This window comes from Choloepus didactylus, chromosome X (assembly GCF_015220235.1).
Source record: "Choloepus didactylus isolate mChoDid1 chromosome X, mChoDid1.pri, whole genome shotgun sequence".
Classification (NCBI taxonomy): domain Eukaryota; kingdom Metazoa; phylum Chordata; class Mammalia; order Pilosa; family Megalonychidae; genus Choloepus; species Choloepus didactylus.
The window spans coordinates 85880654-85906909 of NC_051334.1; the positions used below are offsets into that span (position 1 = coordinate 85880654).

A 26256-nucleotide genomic window follows, 5' to 3' on the forward strand; every position below is an offset into this window, starting at 1 on the left:
CAGATTGCTCTGTGGTGTCCAGTCCACGCAGTTCCTGGCTTTTTACCTACTTTCCTGGAGGAGTAACTAAAACATACAGCTCACCAGTCTGCCATCTTGCCCCGCCTCCGGTACTTTCTTTTATATTGAGATCTTTGGTCCATTTTGAGTTAATTTTTGTGTAGGGGGTGAGGTAGGGGTCCTCTTTCATTCTTTTGGATATGGATATCCAACTCTCCCAGCCCCATTTGTTGAAAAGACCATTATGACTCAGTTCAGTGACTTTGGGGGCCTTATCAAAGATCAGTCGGCCATAGATCTGAGGGTCTATCTCCGAATTCTCAATTCGATTCCATTGATCTATATGTCTATCTTTGTGCCAGTACCATGCTGTTTTGGCAACTGTGGCTTTATAATAAGCTTCAAAGTCAGGGAGTGTAAGTCCTCCCACTTCGTTTTTCTTTTTTAGAGTGTCTTTAGCAATGCGAGGCATCTTCCCTTTCCAAATAAATTTGATAACTAGCTTTTCCAAGTCTGCAAAGTAGGTTGTTGGAATTTTGATTGGGATTGCATTGAATCTGTAGATGAGTTTGGGTAGAATTGACATCTTAATGACATTTAGTCTTCCTATCCATGATCATGGAATATTTTTCCATCTTTTAAGGTCCCCTTCTATTTCTTTTAGTACAGTTATGTAGTTTTCTTTGTATAGGTCTTTTACATCTTTGCTTAAGTTTATTCCTAGGTACTTGATTTTTTTAGTTGCTATTGAAAATGGTATCTTTTTCTTGAGTGTCTCTTCAGTTTGTTCATTTCTAGCATATAGAAACATTACTGACTTATGTGCATTAACCTTGTATCCCGCTACTTTGCTAAATTTGTTTATTAGCTCTAGTAGCTGTATCGTCGATTTCTCAGGGTTTTCTAGATATAAGATCATATCATCTGCAAACAATGACAGTTTTACTTCTTCTTTTCCAATTTGGATGCCTTTTATTTCTTTGTCTTGCCGGATTGCCCTGGCTAGCACTTCCAGCACAATGTTGAATAACAGTGGTGATAGCGGGCATCCTTGTCTTGTTCCTGATCTTAGAGGGAAGGCTTTCAGTCTCTCACCATTGAGTACTATGCTGGCTGTGGGTTTTTCATATATGCTCTTTATGATGTTGAGGAAGTTTCCTTCAATTCCTACCTTTTGAAGTGTTTTTATCAAAAAGGGATGTTGGATTTTGTCAAATGCTTTTTCAGCATCTATTGAGATGATCAATTGATTTTTCCCTTTTGACTTGTTAATGTGTTGTAATACATTGATTGATTTTCTTATGTTGAACCATCCTTGCATGGCCGGAATGAACCCCACTTGGTAATGGTGTATGATTTTTTTAATGTGTCTTTGGATTCGATTTGCAAGTATTTTGTTGAGGATTTTTGCATCTATATTCATTAGGGAGATTGGCTGTTAGTTTTCCTTTTTTGTAACATCTTTGCCTGGTTTTGGTATTAGATTGATGTTAGCTTCATAAAATGAGTTAGGTAGTGTTCCCTTTTCTTCAATGTTTTGAAAGAGTTTGAGTAAGATTGGTGTCAGTTCTTTCTGGAAAGTTTGGTAGAATTCCCCTGTGAAGCCATCTGGCCCTGGGCATTTATTTGTGGGAAGATTTTTGATGACTGATTGGATCTCTTTGCTTGTGATGGGTTGGTTGAGGTCTTCTATTTCTTCTCTGGTCAGTCTAGGTTGTTCATATGTTTCCAGGAAATTGTCCATTTCTTCTACATTATCCAGTTTGTTGCCATACAGTTGTTCATAGTATACTCTTATAATTTTTTTAATTTCTTCAGGATCTGCAGTTATGTCACCTTTTTCATTCATTATTTTGTTTATATGGGTCTTCTCTCTTTTTGATTTTGTCAGTCTAGCTAGGGGCTTGTCAATCTTGTTGATCTTCTCAAAGAACCTACTTTTAGTGATATTTATCCTCTCTATTGTTTTTTTGTTCTCTATGTCATTTATTTCTGCTTTAATCCTTGTTATTTCTTTTCTTGTATTTGGTTTAGGATTGGTTTGCTGTTCATTTTCTGGCTTCTTCAGTTGATCCATTAGTTCTTTGATTTTGGCTCTTTCTTCCTTTTTAATATATGCCTTTAATACTATAAATTTCCCCCTTAGCACTGCTTTTGCTGCATCCCATAGGTTTTGGTATGTTGTGTTCTCATTTTCATTCGTCTCTATATATTTAGCAATTTCTCTTGCTATTTCTTCTTATCCCACTGATTGTTTAGGAGTGTGTTCTTTAACCTCCAGGTATTTGTGAATTTTCTAAGCCTCTGATGGTTACTGACTTCTAATTGTATTCCACTGTGGTCAGAGAATGTGCTTTGAATAATTTCAATCTTTTTAAATTTATTGAGGCTTGTTTTATGTCCCAGCATATGATCTATTCTGGAGAAAGTTCCATGAGCACTAGAAAAGTATGTGTATCCTGGTGATTTGGGATGTAATGTCCTGTATATGTCTGTTAAATCTAATTCATTTATCAGATTGTTTAGGTTTTCAATTTCCTTATTGGTCTTCTGTGTGGTTTATCTATCTATAGGAGAGTGTGATGTGTTGGAGTCTCCCACAATTATTGTGGAAACATCAATTGCTTCCTTTAGTTTTTCCAGTGTTTCTCTGATGTATTTTGTGGCACCTTGGTTGGGTGCATAGATATTTACGATTGTTATTTCTTCTTGCTGAATTGCCCCTTTTATTAGTACGTAGTGGCCTTCTTTGTCTTTCAAAACATCCCTGCATTTGAAGTCTATTTTATCTGAGATTAATATTGCTACACCTGCTTTCTTTTGGCTGTAGCTTGCATGAAATATTTTTTTCCATCCTTTCACTTTCAGTTTCTTTGTGTCCCTGTGTCTAAGATGAGTCTCTTGTATGCAACATATTGATGGTTCATTTTTTTTGATCCATTCTGCAAATCTATATCTTTTAATTGGGGAGTTTAATCCATTTACATTCAACGTTATAACCGTGAATGCATTTCTTGAATCAGCCATCTTATCCTTTGGTTTATGTTTGTCATATTTTTCCCCTCTGTCTATTAATATCCTTTATTGTACCCATACCGAATCTCTTTAGTACTGAACCTTTCTCCAAGTCTCTCTGTCCTTTCCTTGTTTCTCTGTCTGTAGGGCTCCCTTGAGTATCTCCAGTAGGGCAGGTCTCTTTTTAGCAAATTCTCTCAGCATTTATTTGTCTGTGCAAAATTTAAGCTCTCCCTCAAATTTGAAGGAGAGCTTTGCTGGATAAAGTATTCCTGGCTGGAAATTTTTCTCACTCAGAATTTTAAATATATCGTGCCACTGCCTTCTCGCCTCCATGGTGGCTGCTGAGTAGTCACTGCTTAGTCTTATGCTGTTTCCTTTGTATGTGGTGAATTGCTTTTCTCTTGCTGCTTTCAGAACTTGCTCCTTCTCTTCTGTGTTTGATAGTGTGATCAGTATATGTCTCGGAGTGGGTTTATTTGGATTTATTCTATTTGGAGTTCGCTGAGCATTTATGATTTGTGTATTTATGTTGTTTAGAAGATTTGGGAAGTTTTCCCCAACAATTTCTTTGAATACTCTTCCTAGACCTTTACCCTTTTCTTCCCCTTCTGGGACACCAATGAGTCTTATATTTGGACGTTTCATATTATCTATCATATCCCTGAGGTCCATTTCGATTTTTTCAATTTTTTTCCCCATTCTTTCTTTTATGCTTTCATTTTCCATTCTGTCATCTTCGAGGTCACTGATTCGTTGTTCAACTTCCTCTAGTCTTGTACTATGAGTGTCCAGAATCTTTTAATTTGGTCAACAGTTTCTTTAATTTCCATAAGATCATCCATTTTTTTATTTAGTCTTGCAATGTCTTCTTTATGCTCTTCTAGGGTCTTCTTGATTTCCTTTATCTCCCGTACTATGGTCTCATTGTTCATCTTTAGTTCTTTGAGTAGCTGCTCTAGGTGCTGTGTCTCTTCTGGTCTTTTGATTTGGGTGCTTGGGCTTGGGTTATCCATATCGTCTGGTTTTTTCATATGCTTTATAATTTTCTGTTGTTTTTGGCCTCGTGGCATTTGCTGAACTTGATAGGGTTCTTTTAGGATTTGTAGACCAATTGAAGTCCTTATCTCTAATTTATCAGATCTACAGCTTCGTGGAGTACACTTTCTCTAACTAACCAGCAGGTGGCGTCCACGAGCCACCTGTTCTCCACAAGCCAGTTCTCCCCTGCTTAGCCTTTTTGGTGAGTGGGGGAGTGAGTCTTGTGGGGTCCAATTGGTGTACCAAGCTTGCGTGTGTAGTTGGTGTTGCCTGCCCTGTATATGGGGCGTGTTTCTGGGCAGTCAGGGAGGGGTGGTGGCCCTAACAATCAAATCTCCCTGGTGATCCTAGAGTTTTAAAGCTGCTGCAATAGTCTAATCCTTCAGTTCAGTCCTGCCACAGTTTGTCTCTGTCACTGACCCACAAGTCCTTGGTATTGGCGTATGGCTCCTGAGACTTGCAAGTGGGCCCCTCTTCCAGGCCGTGCACCCCGGGTCCTCTGTTGAGGGATGACTGTGCTATGTCACAGGTGAGTGCCGTCCCCCCAGGGCAGTTCTGGGCTGCTGGGCTGTGTAGGGAGGCTCCCAGTCTGCTGAAATGATGGCTGAATGGGGCTTTGTTAATTCACACTGCTCTACCTTCCCAACTCTGGGAGAATCAGCTGAGGTTGCAGGGAAGGCTAATGTCCACGCCCAGTTTTGTGGTGTGTGCCTGTTATTTGAAGCACTTCTGTCACACTGGGTTGTCTGGGGCCGTTCTGGGCTATGGGGCTGGCGATGGGCAGGAGTGTTTCCTGTCCACCAGGATGATGGCTGTGAGCGGACACCCCCCTTTTCTTGGGAAGTTGTGGTGTTTAGTGAATTTTCTCAGCCACTGGATTATTGCGTTTTGTCTCAGAGCTCTCCTAGTTCTGCTCTTGACTTGACCTGCCCAAATAGTAAGTCTTTGAAGCTTTCTGTATTGGGCTTCTTAGAGTAATTGTTTTAGAAAAAGAAAAAAGGATTAAAAAAACAACAACAACAACAACAACAAAAAAAAAAACGGGCCCTCCTCAGAGATCTAATGGGTTATTGAAATGCTAAGAGACAAAGCAACCAGGGCCATTAAGGAAAGGTCCACAGGGCAGAGAGATCAGCTTTTCTTCGGGATTTGCATATGAGCCTCAGGGCCCTTCCCCTTTCTATGTTCACCAGAACTCCAAAAATCCTCCGCTTTTATTTTGGAGTTTTTCGTGTTGTTTTTTTTCTATGCCTGTCTCCTCTCTGCTGGGCTGGCTGCTCTCAGATTCTCTGGTGTCTGGTCTCAGTCTATCTATGGTTGGAGTTTGGATCAGTAGAATGAGTTTCCGATAAGGGCTGCCACTGCAGTTCTCCCTTCTCCTTCCCGGACCGGACAGCCCCTCCTCCCCCGGGACTGAGCCTGGCAGGGAGGGGCGCGGGTCCCGTGGCCGCAAAAACTTACAGATTTCGCTGATCTCAGCAGTTCCACGCTTTCATGAGTGTTGTATGAAGTATGAAGTATGCCCAAAGTCAGACCGCTCTGTGGTGTCCAGTCCACGCAGCTCCTGGCCTTCTACCTACTTTCCTGGAGGAGTAACTAAAACATACAGCTCACCAGTCTGCCATCTTGCCCTGCCTCACCAGATATATCGTTTTGTTTCATTTTCAAATTTCATCTTTTTGATAAGCTCCATGAAGGACATCCTAAACACAATATGAGATACAACAGGATATTTCTTTCTTTCAGTATTAAAAAGATGACATCTACAAACATTTTTAAGAAGCTCTTCTATATAATCAGGGTGGTGGGCTCATAATGTAGAGTAAAGAACACCTCTTAGCAATTACATTCTTGACAGAGATTTCTTGTAGGTATGTTTGGAAATTGCTTCCTGTATTAGTTAGGGTTCTCCTTGGAAACAGAATCAATGAGAGATGTCTCTTATTATCAAATTGTAAAAGTGACTCACGCAACTGCGGGAGCGCACGAGTCCAAATTCTGCAGAGCCGTCAACATGCTGTCAACTCCAAGGAAGACGTCCGACGAACTCCTCGGGAAACGAACCGACAACTTTGACGAACTCCTCAGGAAACGAACCGGCAACTTTGAAGAACTCCTCAGGAAACGAACCGACAACTTTGATGAACTCCTCAGGAAACGAACTGGCAACTTCGACGAGCTCCCCAGGAAAAGCTTCACTGAGCAGCTGAAGAAGAAGTGAAGGTTCTCTAACCGTCCGGCTTATAAGCCTCCAACTGATCACCCGGACCAAATCCAGCCAATTGCATTCTCTCACTGTGGAAGCACACCCCTTGATGAGTCATCAGTCAGCTGCAGTCAATTGACTGATGATCTGACAAACCAACCAGCCTCAAATAGCCTCACAGGAATCGTCAGGCCAGTGCCCGCTTGACCAGACAGCTAGGCCACCTAGCCAAGTTGACACATGAACCCAACCATCACAGTCCACCCCTTGTCAACTTGGCAGTCGTACACATCACCTAAAACCATATCTTCAAAATGAACGTTACAGCTTATGCCATATGATAAGGGGATAAGACAGAGAAGAAAGCAAAAATATTTTCTTCACAGACAAATACAAACATAATCATCACAAAACGAGGAGGAAATATTCATATCATCATAGTCCTCGTTTCTGTAACTGGTCACGTGGCCGTAGTTCATATTTATCACGACCTTCTTCCACTACCCATTCCATGTTCCCTTTACCCTCAGCAAGCACTTCAGCTGGCCGTGGTTCTTTGCCTGGTGGGGTGACCCAAACCTTCATTCCTGAAGTTTCTTGGCCATTGGTAGTCCTGCCTGGATTGGGTTGTTGCAGTTTTCCATTGACTTGAATCACGGGGCATGGTAGTACTAAGAGACGCCCCAGGGGATCTCCTGTATGCCAGGAAAACTCTTCTTTACTTCCATTGTGTAGTTGCAGTGCTATTTCCCCTTGATAGTCAGGATCAATCACCCCAGCCAGTACAGTAATCCCCTTACTTGCCTGTTGATTCAGAGGCATAAGAAGCCCAAAGTGGCCAGGTGGCAGCCTTAACTTCCAGTTCAATGGGATTATTGTTGTGTTTCCTGGTGGAAGCACTCCTCCTTTTGGAACCAAGACTTGTAGACCAGCAGAGCTTAAACTTGCAGGGACAGGAAGCAAAAATTTCCCTAGTGGATCACTAGGAGTGATAGTGAGTGGTGCTACTCCTGTTTCCACCCCTTGATTCCTGGACCCATGAATCCTGGCTATGGGAGAAACAGCACCATAGAGTGGATGCTGATTCAGAGCATACACAGCCTCCTGGAGAACACTGCCCCAGCCCTGCAAGGTATTGCCACCTAGTTGGCACCGTAATTGAGTCTTCAATAGGCCATTCCACCGTTCTGTCAACCCAGCTGCTTCTGGATGATGGGGAACATGGTAAGACCACAGAATTCCATGAGCATGTGCCCATCCCCTCACTTCATTTGCTGTGAAGTGGGTTCCTTGGTCCAAAGCAATGCTGTGTGGAATACCATGACGGTGGATGAGGCATTCTGTAAGTCCACGTATTGTAGTTTTGGCAGAAGCATGTCGTGCAGGGAAGGCAAACCCATATCCGGAGTATGTGTCTATTCCAGTAAGAACAAATCGCTGCCCTTTCCATGATGGAAGTGGTCCGATGTAATCAACCTGCCACCAGGTAGCAGGCTGATCACCCCGAGGAATGGTGCCATATCGGGGACTGAGTGTGGGTCTCTGCTGCTGGCAAATTGGACACTCAGCAGTGGCTGTGGCCAGGTCAGCCTTGGTGAGTGGAAGTCCATGTTGCTGAGCCCATGCATAACCTCCATCCCTACCACCATGACCACTTTGTTCATGAGCCCATTGGGCAATGACAGGAGTTGTTGGGGAAAGAGGCTGATTGGTATCCACCAAACGGGTCATTTTATCCACTTGGTTATTAAAACCTTCTTCTGCTGAAGTCACCCTCTGGTGAGCATTCACATGGGACACAAATATCTTCATGTTGTTTGCCCACTCAGAAAGGTCTATCCACATACCCCTTCCCCAGACTTCTTTGTCACCAATCTTCCAATCATGTTCCTTCCAAGTCCCTGACCATCCAGCCAAACCATTAGCAACAGCCCAGGAATCAGTATACAGACGCACCTCTGGCCAGTTCTCCTTCCAAGCAAAGTGAACAACCAGGTGCACTGCTCGAAGTTCTGCCCACTGGGAGGATTTCCCCTCACCACTGTCCTTCAGGGATATCCCAGAAAGGGGCTGCAGTGCTGCAGCTGTCCACTTTCGGGTGGTACCTGCATATCGTGCAGAACCATCTGTAAACCAGGCCCGAGTCTTCTCTTCCTCAGTCAACTGACTGTAAGGAACTCCCCAAGATGCCATAGCTGTGGGCTGGGCAAGAGAAGGTAAGGTGGAAGGAGTGGGGGCCATGGGCATTTGGGCCATTTCCTCATGTAACTTACTTGTACCTTCAGGACCTGCTCGAGCTCTATCTCGTATATACCATTTCCATTTTATGATGGAGTGCTGCTGTGCACGCCCAACTTTATGGCTTGGTGGGTCAGATAACACCCAGCTCATGATAGGTAACTCAGGTCTCATGGTAACTTGGTGGCCCATGGTTAAGCGTTCTGTCTCTACTAAGGCCCAGTAGCAGGCCAACAGTTGTTTCTCAAATGGAGAGTAGTTATCTGCAGAAGATGGTAAAGCTTTACTCCAAAATCCTAAGGGCCTGCGTTGTGATTCTCCTATAGGAGCCTGCCAAAGGCTCCAAACAGCATCTCTATTTGCCACTGACACTTCCAGCACCATTGGATCAGCTGGATCATATGGTCCAAGCGGCAGAGCAGCTTGCACAGCAGCCTGGACCTGTTGCAGAGCCTCATCTTGCTCCGGTCCCCACTCAAAACTAGAAGCTTTTCTAGTCACTCGGTAAATGGGCCGGAGTAGCACACCTAAATGAGGAATATGTTGTCTCCAAAACCCAAAGAGGCCAACTAAACGTTGTGCCTCTTTTTTGGTTGTAGGAGGGGCCAGATGCAGCAGCTTATCCTTCACCTTAGAAGGAATATCTCGACAGGCCCCACACCACTGAACACCTAGAAATTTTACTGAGGTGGAAGGGCCTTGTATTTTTGTTGGATTTATCTCCCATCCTCTGCCACGCAAATACCTTACCAACAAATCTAGAGTAGTTGCTACTTCTTGCTCACTAGGTCCAATCAACATGATATCATCAATATAATGGATCAGTGTGATGTCTTGTGGGAGGGAGAAATGATCAAGATCCCTGCGGACAATATTATGACATAGGGCTGGAGAGTTGATATAACCCTGAGGTAGCACGGTGAATGTAAACTGCTGGCCTTGCCAGCTAAATGCAAACTGTTTCTGGTGGTCCTTGCTGACAGCAATTGAGAAAAAAGCATTTGCCAGATCAATAGCTGCATACCAGGTACCAGGGGATGTGTTGATTTGCTCAAGCTATGATACCACATCTGGGACAGCAGCTGTAATTGGAGTCACCACCTGGTTAAGCTTACGATAATCCACAGTCATCCTCCAAGACTCATCTGTTTTCTGCACAGGCCAAATAGGAGAGTTGAATGGGGATGTGGTGGGAATCACCACCCCTGCATCCTTCAAGTCCTTAAGAGTGGCATTAATCTCTGCAGTCCCTCCAGGAATCCGGTATTGCTTCTGGTTCACTACTTTGCTAGGCAGAGGCAGCTCTAGTGGCTTCCACTTGGCCTTTCCCACCATAATAGCCTTCACTCCAGGAGTCAGGGAACCAATGTGAGGATTCTGCCAGTTGCTGAGTATGTCTATTCCAATTATGCATTCCGGCACTGGGGAAATAACCACAGAATGGGTCCGGGGACCCACTGGACCCACTGTGAGACGGACCTGGGCTAAAACTCCATCAATCATCTGACCTCCATAAGCCCCAACTCTGACTGGTGGACCAGAGTGACGTTTTGGGTCTCCGGGAATTAATGTCACTTCTGACCCAGTGTCTAATAATCCACGAAATATCTGATCATTTCCTTTTCCCCAATGCACAGTCACCCTGGTAAAAGGCCGTAGGTCCCCCTGGGGAAGGCTGGGAGGAAGATTAACAGTGTAAATTTTTGGCAGTGTGACAGGGTCCTTCTCCAAGGGTACCCGGCCTTCCCTTCATTCAAGAGGCTCTGGATCTGTAAACTGTCTCAAGTCTGGGAATTGATTAAGGAGCCGTGACTCTGTTTTTGTAATTCAGGGGAGATTTTTGTTCACGTGGCCTAGAATTCTTCTGCTTATATAGTTCAAACAAGAATTTAGTCAATTGCCCATCTATTTTACTACTTGGTACTCCATGATCCACTAGCCAACGCCATAAGTCTCTGCGAGTCATATTATTTTGATTGCTGCTTTGAGCCTGTTTTCCATTATGGTAGCCCTGTCCACCTTGTCTGTGGCGATTAACTGCAGCCACTTGGCTTCTGCTGACTCGGGACCCGATTATCCCCATTGTGTTTAAGGATTCCAGTTCAGTGACAGCAGTTCCTACAGTAATATCTGACCTACAGAGAAGGGCGACTACAGAGCTCTTCAGGGATGATGGAGCTAGTTTCACAAATTTATTCCTTACAGTCCTGGTAAAAGGTGTGTCCTCTGGACATTCCAGGGCTGTGTGAGCAGGTTTTCCATGATAAATCCACTCTAACATTCCAATCTCTCTAAGCCTTTGAATCCCCTCCTCCACATTATACCAGGGCAGTTCTGGCATTTCAACTTCTGGTAATGCCGGCCACCTTTTGATCCATGTTTCAGCCAGCCACCCAAACAAACTGTTAACACCCTTTCTAACCCCTCGAGCTACAACATTGAATGCAGAATCTCTGCTTAGTGGGCCCATATCAGTAAATTCAGCCTGATCCAACCTTATATTCCTTCCACCATTATCCCACACTCTCAATATCCATTCCCACACATATTCCCCTGGTTTCTGTCTGTATAAGTTGGAAAACTCATACAGTTCTTTTGGAGTATAGCGTACTTCCTCATGGGTCACACTTTGTACCTCACCCTTTGGGGCTTGTTGGGACTTGAGCCTAGTTATAGGTCTTGAAGCAAAAACTGGTGGTGGGGGTGGGTCATGAAAAGAGTTAGAATTATCTCTCAAGCCATTCACCTCAGGGCACTCTGTTGCATTTTCATCTCTTAAAACAGGATTAGTCTCTCCAGACAAAAGAGTGAGGGCTGCTTCCTCAGGGGAGGTGATTACAAGATTAGCAGGCATTGAAGGGTCAATCTCCTTAGGTGGGAGTTGCGTGGCAGGCTCCTTAGGGCAGACTGGAGGCAGAGAAGCTGTTTCCCCAGGACAGCCCTCTACAGGTAAATCTAACAATGACCCAGCAGAATCCAGGGTTCCAATGTCCTCACTGTCATTATTATCAATCCATATGTCTCCATCCCAAGTTTCTGGGTCCCATTCTTTTCCAATCAATGCCTTTACTTTAACAGCAGACACCCTGAGAGGTTGAGATTTTAGTTTACGCTGTAAATGTGCTACTCGCACAATAAGAGACTGCGTCTGATTTTCAGAAACCTCCAGTCTGCGGGCACAGGAAATAAGATTTTCTTTCAGGGCACAGATGGAACCCTTTACATCTGTCATACGGCATTCAAGTTTTGAATTTGAAGCCTTTAGCTCATCCCTTTCTCTTACAACTGTATCCAAAGTATCTAAGAGCAGCCAGCCAACATCATTATACTTCTTAATACTGCAAAACTCTGTGAAAGTGTCGAAAACGCTGTCACCCAGAGCCTCGCTTCGTACTAGAGCACAATTAGGAGAATCAAATGGTGCTATTTTACATATTTCCTTTGCCAACTCCTGCCATGGACTCTTAGTACCCTCTTGATTATTGGAAATAGAGTCATTAGTGCCTCTGAATCTAATCAGAGTAGAAAACAAGTTGTAAAAGCCCATTTTAAGATTCCGTTTCTCAAGAACCACTCTCGGTACCAAGTTGTATTAGTTAGGGTTCTCCTTGGAAACAGAATCAATGAGAGATGTCTCTTATTATCAAATTGTAAAAGTGACTCACGCAACTGTGGGAGCGCACGAGTCCAAATTCTGCAGAGCCGTCAACAAGCTGTCAACTCCAAGGAAGATGTCCGAGGAACTCCTTGGGAAACGAACCGACAACTTTGACGAACTCCTCAGGAAACGAACCGGCAACTTTGACGAACTCCTCAGGAAACGAACTGGCAACTTCGACGAGCTCCCCAGGAAAAGCTTCACTGAGCAGCTGAAGAAGAAGTGAAGGTTCTCTAACCGTCCGGCTTATAAGCCTCCAACTGATCACCCGGACCAAATCCAGCCAATTGCATTCTCTCACTGTGGAAGCACACCCCTTGATGAGTCATCAGTCAGCTGCAGTCAATTGACTGATGATCCGACAAACCAACCAGCCTCAAATAGCCTCACAGGAATCGTCAGGCCAGTGCCCGCTTGACCAGACAGCTAGGCCACCTAGCCAAGTTGACACATGAACCCAACCATCACAATGGTAAGAAAACATTGTGTACATATTTTTTAAATGTTCCTAGATGCATATTAATTAAAAAAATCATTCTGACCAAACTTTTTTGCAAGAAACAATAATCCTGTGTGCACGAACTGAAAAACTAGTAAAAGAAAAATACCCAGACTTCACATTGTTCCCGAATTAGTCTTTAAATGGAAGGAAAAAAATTTGAAACACATAGAGCTTTCTAAAAGGTCTTTGACAGGCTACCCTGGGAGCTCAATTCAAAAACAGAAGTTGAGATACTAAAACAAAGATGTTTTAGGGCAGTTCTAAAAAAGCATTTGGAAGGGTGATGCTGGGTCAGAAGAATTTTTATTCCTTGTATACATTATGTGTGCATGCCTCAGCTCCGTTGTCATAATTGTCTCTGTAATTCCCTCCAGAGTAGTGGTCATAACAACCATGGCATCTGCCACCATGGTCTCTGAACCTTCCATATCCATGTTCTTATCCTCCAGGCTGACTGTCATACCAGCTGCTCCCATATCCCTGGTCCCCACCACCTCTAGAGTAGCTGTGACCATGCCCATGACCCCCAAAGGCACCCCCTCTGGTTCCCTGGGCTGACTTGCCTGCATGGGCCAAATGGATCTGGCAGCCATCCATGAACTCTCCATTCATGGCTTGCATGGCTTCCAAGGCATACTCTGGATTGGTGAAGGTGATGAAGCCAAAACTTTGGGACTGCTTAGTCTCTCGCGCCTTGATGACAACCAAAACACTTCAGAGATAGGCCTGAATCTGCTGAAGTCATCTTCCAACACCTGCTTGTTGGTGTTGAAATTGAGCCCTCCCACGAAGAGTTTTCCTTCTTCATACCACATGGCAGAGAATTTGAGTCCTGGAAATTAGGAAATAAAATGGTCTGAGCAACAGCTGAGGAGCAGAGAGAATGGGGCTCTGTTATTCTTTTTTCAAGATGGTTTTGGCTATTTGGGGGTCCCTTGCTCTTCCATACAAATTTTTAAAAAAAATTTTAAAAGTCTTTTTATTTGCTTCACCATTATTATTTTATAATACAAATATCACTTTGTGAATGCACACAAAAAAACCCTATGGGAGATAACTCTGCTGCATGTAAAATACAGAATGGAGATATATAAGGCTTCATTCTTAAAAAACTATTTTGTTCTCCACATTGGTAATTATAGAATGAATACTTCCCCAAACATATGTATGGTAGTAATAAAACTTAGAATTACATGCAGTTTCTGCACAAATATATTTTAAAGAAATAGATCTCTTTTTTGTTGTTCACCAACAAAATTGTCATGAAAGTAAGGATAATTAATTCTTATAGCTTTCAAGTTAAGTGATCATTTTCAAAACTCTCTTTATAAAAAGGATATTCATGGCTGTTTTCATTGTATAGTTAAAATCGAACTACCAAATAGTTGATAAAATAATTTAAATGGTACATGTCATTACCACCTGCTCACAATATGTGAACAGGATGTGACCCTCTAATTTGTTTCTCCATTTTCTTTAATTCATAGCAATTTAAAACCATAAACAGTCTTCTGATTTAATTTAGCTATAAATGCAAAATTTAGTAGTGTATACAAACATTTTTATTTTCGTGGAATACTTTATTTTAAATAAAATTATTTAAGATTGTCTACTGACCATACATTCAAGACAAAAAAGGCACTAGAACCATAGACAAATTTCTCTCCCAAGAAGCATTTTTAAATATTAACTGTCTTCTGTCTCACATGTAAAAATCTTTAAATTTGGTTTTCACATTCTTTTGAAAAATAGTTAGGAAATACTTAGAAAATCACTTTATAACAGAGTCTTTTTTTTTGCACTTTTTGACACACTGTAGCTGCTGATTTTACAAAACCCCGTTACCAAACCTTTCTGTGTCTGTCATTTTAATTTGCATATTGATGCAACAGGTAGTTAAGACTTCAGAATCCAACCCCATTCAGGTACTTAGAAACTTTCATAGAGAAATTTGCTAGAAAATGGCTTACAGCCCAGTCACTGGGGCAACAGATAAGAAAAGTATGTTTTCCCAAGAAAATAATATGCTTTATTTCCAGATATGACTGGAAAGACAAGAACTTACGATATAAAAACTTACATTTATGGTATTGCATCACATACAAAAGAACATGGTGGTCATGGGTTATGTAAATCCGAAACCCAGAAGCAGGAAACGTGTACAGTGCATGGTGGGTTAAAATTTCTTTATTGTTGTCCAATGTAGGTCCTTTGGAGAGAAAAAAGGATCACAGTGCTGGCCAGGTAACTCAATAGGTTAAGTCAAGGTAACTGTTGAAAGATAATAGGATTAGGGAGGTGTTTTTTTTATGGCATCTTCTCTTATGGAGTTCTTAGCACTTTGGGCAGCCCCCCCCCCCCCACACACACTTTGTATAGCTGTTATGTGTCGTTCACCAACCGGCTGTATTTAGCTTGTCTACCAAGGTGGACTACTGGCCAGGGGAAAGGCCAATGATAAGATCAAAGTACAATTCCTTGAACGTTCTTTTCAAAGTATTGAAATGGCCTGTACCACCACATCCTGGCTAGGAGGTTCATCTGGGAAGCTTCTTTTAGCACTTGCTGATTGGCCATGATATGATACCACCAGGAGAGTCTTGTGGTGATGTAATATGCCACCACCTTGTCCACAATGTAGTGTTCATGTGGTAAGATAATACAGAAGATTCCAACTACACTGAGAAGCCAATAAATCCAGTGGTACCACCAAAGTTGCCAAGGGGAGTACTCTTTGATAAATAAGTAGGTGAATGTTAGCATGACCGTGTGGCCTCTGTATAGATAGTCCCCACACATATTGTGACAGCTGGTAATGGACAGGCCACCTCCAGCAATGAGCTTCATTATTCTCTGCAGTTGGGCTCCCCAGTCTCCAAAAAGCTTGAGAACAGTTGAAACGCATCCTGGATACTGGGAGTGTAGTTACATACATTGTGATATACTGATACAGGTACAGTGTGCCAACTATGAGGAAAAAATTCTCTGCTAATGACAGATTTGTATTTTTTTTAAATTCAGTTTTATTGAGATTTATTCACATACCATGCAGTCATCCATGGTGCACAGTCAACTGTTCACAGTACCATCATATAGTTGTGCATTTATCACCCCAATCAATTTTTGAATATTTTCCTTACTCCAGAAAGAATGAAAATAAGAATAAAAGTAAATAGACTTGTATTTTAAGAGTAGCCACTGAATTAGCCAGAATCCTGTGAGGATCATGCCGTTAATTTCACAAATAGAAAATGCCCACTGCACCCTGTTAAAATGGTCAAAAACTGTGTCTGGTAGTGGAGGCTGCACCTCCTTAGGAGGTACTTGTTCATGGGTGACTGAGGTCATCACTGTGGTGAGAACAAAACAGGAAAGTGCATAAAGAAAGGCCAGAAAAGTCTTGCTCCACTCCATGGAGTACTGGGAGCTCTCTGGTTCTCGCATGGGGATCTTTATCATCTCCTTCCTATACCCATTTGGCATCCTTTTGGGTTTTATCTTGGTGTTGAAGCTGCTGTTAGGGACGTGGATGTTTGTGCCAATGCTGAGGTGCCCGTTGGCATGGTCGCTCTTGTATGCTTCAGTGTGGTGCTTCATTTTTAGGGTCTCTATCATGTCCAAGAGCTGCTGCCTATTGCCATAGGAGACTCGGCACAAGGAGGGCTTTTTGAAATCCTCTTGGGTTAGGCTCATCAAGTCTCAGCCTGTGAAATGTTCCAGAGGCTCACAGTATCCTGGCATAGCATTCTCCAACAGCCAGTCTGCCACCTTCTCGGGTGACCACTACAACACTTCCTTCATTGTACTGACAGACAACATGCAGACCCCAACTTGCTCTTGGTAGGTCATCAGTTACTGTTCCTACAGGGAAGGACACCATCCCTCCTTGGCTCATTCATCCTGTCAGCCTCGTGAGCAGACACTTGTTTGGCAAGATGGTCAGAGAGGTTTTTAAACACTTCATGTAGCTGTGGAGAGTTCTTAAGTGCCCGTGCATTAATTCACCTCATTTTTGAAGAAGATTCTTAAAAAATTCTTGTCATCTTGGCTTCCTATAAGTTACTGTCTTCTCCCATGTTCCAGTATATTCCCATCACCTTCAACATTTGCATTTATTAATAGGTTCCTTTAAAATTATTCTCATGTACGCTTCCTGAGGCAGGATCTTGTCTTCTATTTTGTAAGTTTCCCAACCATACACTTTTTTGCATCCCAAAGATGCAATTGTTTTAAAATGGTAAATGATATCTTAATATTAAGTCTTCTAATTCAAGAGCACTGAATATCTTTCCATTTATTTAGGTAAATCAGTAATGATTTATAGTGTTTTTTTTTTTTTTTTTTTTGTACAACTCCTTTACATCCTTGGTTAAATTTATTCCTAGATATTTAATTCATTTAGTTGCCATTGTAAATGGAATTGTCTTCTTGGTTTCCTTTTTGGATTGTTCATTGCTGGTATATTGGAACACCACAGATTTTTAGTATTGATCTTGTACCCTGCCACTTTGCTGATTTCATTAACTCCGGTAGCTTTCTTCTGGATTCTTTGGGATTTTCTCTATATAGGATCATGCCATTTATGAATAGAGATAGTTTTAGTTTTTCCTTTCCAATTTGGTTGCCTTTTTTTTGTTTGTTTTTCTTTCCTAATTACTCTGGTTAGCACTTCTAGAACAATGTTTAATAGTGGTCATGAAAGTGGGCATCCTTGTCTTGTTCCTGATCTTAGGGGAAAAACTTCAGTCTTTCACTGTTATGATGTTATCTGTGGGTTTTTCATATATGCTTTTCATATATGCTCTTTTTCATATATGCTCTTTTATATATACACTCTCGTCCATCAAGAAAGGGTGTTGGATTTTGTCAAATGCGTTTTCTGCATCAATTGAAACAATCATGTGTTTTCTCTTGTTTCATTTTATTAGTTATTGATTGATTTTCTTATATTGATCTACCCTTGCATTTCTGAGATTAACCTCACTTGATCATGGTATATAATCCTTTTTATGTATAGCTGGAGTCAGTTTGCTAATATTTTGTTGAGGATTTTTGCATCCATATTCGTAAGCGATATTATCTGTATTTTTTTTTTTTTTTGATATCTCTGTCTGGCTTTGGTATTAGGGTAATGCTGGCCTGGTGGATTGAATTAAGTAGTTTTCCCTCCTCTTCAATTTTTTGGAAGAGTTTAAATAGTATTGAAATAACTTCTTTGAATGTATGGCAGAATTCACCAGTGAAGCTACTTGGTCCTAGACTTAACTTTTTTGTGAGGTGTTTTTTAAAAAACATCTTTATTTTGAAATAATTTCAAACTTTTAGGATAGTTGCAAAAGAAATATAAAACCCATACAGAGCTTTCCCTGGTGTGATTCCGTCCTGCGCGACTGTTCCCTGGAACAGTGGTCGTCTATATCCGTCCGCCTTCTCTGTTACCTGAGTGCGTGCCACCACCCCATGGAAGATTCGATGGACATGGACATGAGCCCCCTGAGGCCTCAGAACTATCTTTTCGGTTGTGAACTAAAGGCTGACAAAGATTATCACTTCAAGGTGGATAATGATGAAAATGAGCACCAGTTATCTTTAAGAACGGTCAGTTTAGGGGCTGGTGCAAAGGATGAATTGCACATTGTTGAAGCAGAGGCAATGAATTATGAAGGCAGTCCGATTAAAGTAACACTGGCAACTTTGAAAATGTCTGTCCAGCCAACGGTTTCCCTTGGAGGCTTTGAAATAACACCACCTGTGGTCTTACGGTTGAAGTGTGGTTCAGGGCCTGTGCATATTAGTGGACAGCACTTAGTAGCGGTGGAGGAAGATGCAGAGTCAGAAGATGAAGAGGAGGATGATGTGAAACTCTTAAGTATATCTGGAAAGCGATCTGCCCCTGGAAGTGGTAGCAAGGTTCCACAGAAAAAAGTAAAACTTGCTGCTGATGAAGATGAGGACGATGATGATGAAGATGAAGATGATGATGAAGATGATGATGATGATTTTGATGATGAGGAAACGGAAGAAAAAGCTCCAGTGAAGAAATCTGTACGAGATACCCCAGCCAAAAATGCACAGAAATCAAATCAGAATGGAAAAGACTCAAAACCATCAACACCAAGATCAAAAGGTCAAGAATCCTTCAAAAAACAAGAAAAAACTCCTAAAACACCAAAAGGACCTAGTTCTGTAGAAGACATTAAAGCAAAAATGCAAGCAAGTATAGAAAAAGGTGGTTCTCTTCCCAAAGTGGAAGCCAAATTCATCAATTATGTGAAGAATTGCTTCCGGATGACTGACCAGGAGGCTATTCAAGATCTCTGGCAGTGGAGGAAGTCTCTTTAAGAAAAGAGTTTAAACAGTTTGTTAACATTTTCCATCTTATTTCATTTCTGTAACAGTTGATATCTGGCTGTCCTTTTTATAATGCAGAGTGAGAATTTTCCCTGCCATGTCTGATAATGTTGTCCAGGTTCCTTTGCCAAGAATGTGTTGTCCAAAATGCCTGTTTAGTTTTTAAAGATGGAACTCCACCCTTTGCTTGGTTTTAAGTATGTATGGAATGTTATGATAGGACATAGTAGTAGTAGTGGTTAGACAAATGGAAATGGTGGGGAGACAAAAATATACATGTGAAATAAACTCAGTATTTTAATAAAGTAGCACTTTTTCTCAAAAAAAAAAAAAAAAAAAAAAACCCATACAGAGAATTGCAATATAGTCTCCACCCAGATATCCACATCCACCAATTTTAAACATTTGCCACATTTGCTGTATCATTCTATCTCATATATCTATTTCATCTGTCTGTCCATATATTTATCTACTTACTAAACCTTTGAGAGTAGGTTTTTATACATCATGCTCCTTGAACACTTAATATTACCAAGTATATTTCCTAAGAACAAGGATATTCACTAATGTATCCATCTTAAATACAGTTATCAAGGTCAAGAAATTTAACATTAATAGAAAGCTTACAGTCTGTATTTCAGTTTTTTTGCATGTTCCAATAATGTCCTTTTCAGCATTTTCTCCTCCTTTATTAGATCCAGTCCAGGATCATGTATTATGTTTAATTCCCATTGTTTCTTTAGTTGCTGGTTTTAAAAAAAAATTATGGAAACATATATACAACATAAACTTTCCCGTTTCGACTACCTCTGAATCTCCTATTCAGTGGGATTAATCACAGTCACAATGCTGTGTCACCCTCACTACTATCCATTACTAGAACTTTCCCATCACCTCAAACATAAACCCTAACTCCCTATTTCCACGCCTTCCTGCCTCTGATAACCTGGTCTCTACTTTCTGTCTCCATGAATTCTAGCTATTTTATGTAAGTGAAATCATACAATAACTGTCCCTTTGTTGTTGGGAGGTTTTTGATTACTGATTAAATCTCTTTACTTGCTATTCTTCTGAGATTTCTATTCTTGAGTCAGTTTAGGTAATTGCTGTGTTTCTAGGCATTTATCCAGTTGATCTTTAATATCTACTCTGTTGGCATACAATTGTAGTATTTTTATAATTCTTTTTAATTTCTATAAGGTAGTTAGTAACGTCCCCACTTTCACTTCTGATTTTATTTATTTGCATCACCTCTCTTTTTACTTTGTCAGTGTACATAAAGCTTTGTCAATTTTATTAATATTCTCAAAGATGCAACTTTTGGTTTTGTTGATTCTCTCTATTGTTCTTCTATTCTTTATTTCATTTTCTCCTTTCTGAACTATTATTTCCTTCTCTCTGTTAATTTTGGGTTTAGTTTGCTCTTTTTCTAATTCCTGTAGATGTGCAATTAGGTTATTGATTTCATTTATCTTTTCATATTGCTCAGGCTCTATCCACTCATGGATTATAAAATGAAACTTTTCACATTATTCCAGCCATTTCCATCAAACTCACTAGTGTGTGTACATGTTGAGGACACTGATTTGCAAGTATCTGGCCAGATATAATTTAAGTCACCCCAAAGTATGGCAGTATCATCTTTGAACACACATACTTACACATTTTTAGTTTGTTGTGTTTACCTTTCTCTGAGGTAATATGTCAAAAATTTAATTTTCTACATTCATATCCCCCCCCCCTTTACAAATGGAGGCGTTGCCAGTGATAAAACATTAGATATTGGTAAGTTCAGCCTTTGTTTTACTTATTTGTGTGTTTGTGTGCCCTTCAACAACAGTAGGAAAAAAACCAGATAGGCAAGAGAAGAGGCACTTTAATAATTTATTTCAAGGACCCAACAGAGTATACTGAACCAAAATTTAGAATTTAATTGTAGCTAGACACCTCACAGAATTTTCAGAATTAAAAAGGGGAACCCCCATGTGGTTAATGGGGAAATTTTAGGTTGTATATGTGTTACTAGAATAAAAATCAAAAACAAAAGCCCATGGAAGTGCACAACAAAAGCAATGAACTCTAAGATAAACCAAGGTCTATACTTAATAGTACAGTTATAAAAATGTACTTCTATCAGTTGTTACCAATGTACCACACCAGTGCAACGTTTTAATAATATGACAGTGTATGGGAATCCTGTATTTTATGCATGATTGTTCTGTAAACTCAGAACTTCTGTAATAAAATAAAGGTGAACCCCCCTTAAAGCAAACTGTGTATCTTTCAAGGGAAGCATATAGTTTGCAAAAATTGAATGTCTAAAATGGGGAAAAATAGCATCCTTTTAGGTAGAGCACATTTTTTACTTTCCCAGAAACAACTTTCTGAAAATTATAGAGTCTGAGAAGTAGTGGTGTTAATTCTTGGAATGTTTGGTAAAATTCCCCTGGGAAGCCATCTTGTCCTGGTCTTTTCTTTTGAGAGTGGTTTGTAAATTACTGATGCAGTCTCTTTACTAGTTATTGATTTGCTGAGATTTTCTGTTTCTTCTTGAGTCAGTGTAGGTAGTTTGTGTGATTCTAGGAATTTATCTATTTCATCTAGGTTATCTAATTTGTTGGTGTACAGTTGTTCATAGTATCCTTCTTTTTTTTTTATTTTTTTAATCTTCATTTTATTGAGATATATTCACATACCATGCAGTCATACAAAACAAATTGTACTTTCGATTGTTTACAGTACCATTACATAGTTGTACATTCATCACCTAAATCAATCCCTGACACCTTCATTAGCACACACACAAAAATAACAAGAATAATAATTAGAGTGAAAAAGAGCAATTGAAGTAAAAAAGAACACTGGGTACCTTTGTCTGTTTGTTTCCTTCCCCTATTTTTCTACTCATCCATCCATAAACTAGACAAAGTGGAGTGTGGTCCTTATGGCATTCCCAATTCCATTGTCACCCCTCATAAGCTACATTTTTATACAATTGTCTTCGAGATTCATGGGTTCTGGGTTGTAGTTTGATAGTTTCAGGTATCTACCACTAGCTACCCCAATTCTTTAGAACCTAAAAAAGGTTGTCTAAAGTGTGCGTAAGAGTGCCCACCAGAGTGATCTCTTGGCTCGTTTTGGAGTCTCTCTGCCACTGAAGCTTATTTCATTTCCTTTCACATCCCCCTTTTGGTCAAGAAGATGTTCTCCATCCCACGATGCCGGGTCTACTTTCCTCCCCGGGAGTCATATTCCACGTTGCCAGGGAGATTCACTTCCCTGGGTGTCTGATCCCACGTAGGGGGGAGGGCAGTGATTTCACCTTTCAAGTTGGCTTAGCCAGACAGAGAGGGCCACATCTGGGCAACAAAGAGGCATTCAGGAGGAGACTCTTAGGCACAAATACAGGGAGGCCTAGCCTCTCCTTTGCAGCAACCGTCTTCCCAAGGGTAAAACTTATGGTAGAGGGCTCAACCCATCAAACCACCAGTCCCCTATGTCTGTGGTCATGTTAGCAACCATGGAGGTGGGGTAGGCGAATACCCCTGCATTCTCCACAGGCTCCTCAAGGGGGCACTACATCTTTTTTTTTTTTTTTTTCCTTGTTTGTCTTTTTTCTTTTTTTTTTTTTTTTAAATTTACCTTATTTTTTAAATCAACTGTATGAAAAAAAAAGTTAAAAAGAAAAGAAACATACAATAAAAGAACATTTCAAAGAGACCATAACAAGGGAGTAAGAAAAAGACAACTAACCTAAGATAACTGCTTAACTTCCAACATGTTCCTACTTTACCCCAAGAAAGTTACATAATATAGCAACATTTCAGTGAACTTGTTCCTACTACATCCATCAGAAATTAACAGACCATAGTCATTTCTGGGCATCCCCAGAACGTTAAATAGCTTATCTGTTCTTCTTGGATTATTGTTCCCCCTTCCTTAATTGCTCTCTACTGCTAGTTCCCCTACATTCTACATTATAAACCATTTGTTTTACATTTTTCAAAGTTCACATTAGTGGTAGCATATAATATTTCTCTTTCTGTGCCTGGCTTATTTCGCTCAGCATTATGTCTTCAAGGTTCATCCATGTTGTCATATGTTTCACGAGATCGTTCCTTCTTACTGCCGCGTAGTATTCCATCGTGTGTATATACCACATTTTATTTATCCACTCATCTGTTGAAGGACATTTGGGTTGTTTCCATCTCTTGGCAATTGTGAATAACGCTGCTATGAACATTGGCGTGCAGATATCTGTTCGTGTCACTGCTTTCCGATCTTCCGGGTATATACCGAGAAGTGCAATCGCTGGATCGAATGGTAGCTCTATATCTAGTTTTCTAAGGAACTGCCAGACTGACTTCCAGAGTGGCTGAACCATTATACAGTCCCACCAACAATGAATAAGAGTTCCAATTTCTCCACATCCCCTCCAGCATTTGTAGTTTCCTGTTTGTTTAATGGCAGCCATTCTAACCGGTGTTAGATGGTATCTCATTGTGGTCTTAATTTGCATCTCTCTAATAGCTAGTGAAGCTGAACATTTTTTCATGTGTTTCTTGGCCATTTGTATTTCCTCTTCAGAGAACTGTCTTTTCATATCTTTTGCCCATTTTATAATTGGGCTGTCTGTACTATTGTCATTGAGTTGTAGGATTTCTTTGTATATGCAAGATATCAGTCTTTTGTCAGATACATGGTTTCCAAAAATTTTTTCCCATTGAGTTGGCTGCCTCTTTACCTTTTTGAGAAATTCCTTTGAGGTGCAGAAACTTCTAAGCTTGAGGAGTTCCCATTTATCTATTTTCTCTTTTGTTGCTTGTGCTTTGGGTGTAAAGTCTAGGAATTGGCCTCCTAATACAAGGTCTTGAAGATGTTTTCCTACATTATCTTCTAGGAGTTTTATGGTACTTTCTTTTATATTGAGATCTTTGGTCCATTTTGAGTTAATTTTTGTGTAGGGGGTGAGGTAGGGGTCCTCTTTCATTCTTTTGGATATGGATATCCAACTCTCCCAGCCCCATTTGTTGAAAAGACCATTATGGCTCAGTTCGGTGACTTTGGGGGCCTTATCAAAGATCAGTCGGCCATAGATCTGAGGGTCTATCTCTGAATTCTCAATTCGATTCCATTGATCTATATGTCTATCTTTGTGCCAGTACCATGCTGTTTTGGCAACTGTGGCTTTATAATAAGCTTCAAAGTCAGGGAGTGTAAGTCGTCCCACTTCGTTTTTCTTTTTTAGAGTGCCTTTAGCAATTCGAGGCATCTTCCCTTTCCAAATAAATTTGATAACTAGCTTTTCCAAGTCTGCAAAGTAGGTTGTTGGAATTTTGATTGGGATTGCATTGAATCTGTAGATGAGTTTGGGTAGAATTGACATCTTAATGACATTTAGCCTTCCTATCCATGAACATGGAATATTTTTCCATCTTTTAAGGTCCCCTTCTATTTCTTTTAGTAGAGTTATGTAGTTTTCTTTGTATAGGTCTTTTACATCTTTGGTTAAGTTGATTCCTAGGTACTTGATTTTTTTAGTTGCTATTGAAAATGGTATCTTTTTCTTGAGTGTCTCTTCAGTTTGTTCATTTCTAGCATATAGAAACATTACTGACTTATGTGCATTAATGTTGTATCCCGCTACTTTGCTAAATTTGTTTATTAGCTCTAGTAGGTGTATCGTTGATTTCTCAGGGTTTTCTAGATATAAGATCATATCATCTGCAAACAATGACAGTTTTACTTCTTCTTTTCCAATTTGGATGCCTTTTTTTTTTTTTTTTTTTTTTTTTTTTTTTTTTTTTTTGCTTTTACAACATACTGTTGTTTTTTTTTGTTTTTTTTTTTTTTAATCATCATTTTATTGAGATATATTCACATACCACGCAGTCATACAAAACAAATTGTACTTTCGATTGTTTACAGTACCATTACATAGTTGTACATTCATCACCTAAATCAATCCCTGACACCTTCATTAGCACACACACAAAAATAACAAGAATAATAATTAGAGTGAAAAAGAGCAATTGAAGTAAAAAAGAACACTGGGTACCTTTGTCTGTTTGTTTCCTTCCCCTACTTTTCTACACATCCATCCATAAACTAGACAAAGTGGTGTTTGGTCCTTATGGCTTTCCCAATCCCATTGTCACCCCTCATAAGCTACATTTTTATACAACTGTCTTCGAGATTCATGGGTTCTGGGTTGTAGTTTGATAGTTTCAGGTATCCACCACCAGCTACCCCAATTCTTTAGAACCTAAAAAGGGTTGTCTAAAGTGTGCATAAGAGTGCCCACCAGAGTGACCTCTCGGCTCCTTTTGGAATCTCTCTGCCACTGAAGCTTATTTCATTTCCTTTCACATCCCCCTTTTGGTCAAGAAGATGTTCTCCGTCCCACGGTGCCAGGTCTACATTCCTCCCTGGGAGTCATATTCCACGTTGCCAGGGAGATTCACTTCCCTGGGTGTCTGATCCCACGTAGGGGGGAGGGCAGTGATTTCACCTTTCAAGTTGGCTTAGCCAGAGAGAGAGGGCCACATCTGAGCAACAAAGAGGCATTCAGGAGGAGACTCTTAGGCACAAATACAGGGAGGCCTAGCCTCTCCTTTGCAGCAACCGTCTTCCCAAGGGTAAAACTTATGGTAGAGGGCTCAACCCATCAAACCACCAGTCCCCTATGTCTGTGGTCATGTTAGCAACCATGGAGGTGGGGTAGGCGAATACCCCTGCATTCTCCACAGGCTCCTCAAGGGGGCACTACATCTTTTTTTTTTTTTTTTTTTTTTTTAACTTTCCCTTCTTTTTTCAAATCACCTGTATGAAAAAAAAAGTTAAAAAGAAAACAAACATACAATAAAAGAGCATTTCAAAGAGACCATAGCAAGGGAGTAAGAAAAAGACAACTAACCTAAGATAACTGCTTAACTTCCAACATGTTCCTACTTTACCGGGTTTTTCATATATGCTCTTTATCATGTTGAGGAAGTTTCCTTCAATTCCTACCTTTTGAAGTGTTTTTATCAAAAAGGGATGTTGGATTTTGTCAAATGCTTTTTCAGCATCTATTGAGATGATCAATTGATTTTTCCCTTTCGAGTTTTTAATGTGTTGTAATACATTGATTGTTTTTCTTATGTTGAACCATCCTTGCATGCCTGGAATGAACCCCACTTGGTCATGGTGTATGATTTTTTTAATGTGTCTTTGGATTCGATTTGCAAGTATTTTGTTGAGGAT

General features: G+C 40.5%; 1 protein-coding gene and 2 pseudogenes across 1 annotated transcript; 1 reads left to right on the forward strand and 2 right to left on the reverse strand.

Annotated features, from left to right (window-relative positions):
* Positions 1-12963: 12963 nt before the first annotated feature.
* LOC119522229 lies at positions 12964-13475 on the reverse strand (annotated as a pseudogene).
* Positions 13476-15042: 1567 nt separating this feature from the next.
* Positions 15043-16479, reverse strand: LOC119523184 (annotated as a pseudogene).
* Positions 16480-18026: 1547 nt separating this feature from the next.
* Positions 18027-19319, forward strand: LOC119522803 (nucleophosmin). The gene has a single exon (XM_037821448.1). It carries the CDS (start codon positions 18121-18123, stop codon positions 19000-19002), a length of 882 nt encoding a protein of 293 aa, XP_037677376.1. The 5' UTR covers positions 18027-18120; the 3' UTR covers positions 19003-19319.
* The last annotated feature ends 6937 nt before the right edge of the window (positions 19320-26256 follow it).

What these genes read in the sequence shown, in the direction of transcription:
- LOC119522803 (XM_037821448.1), top strand. Translation starts at nt 18,121, where the DNA reads ATGGAAGATTCGATGGACATGGACATGAGCCCCCTGAGGCCTCAGAAC.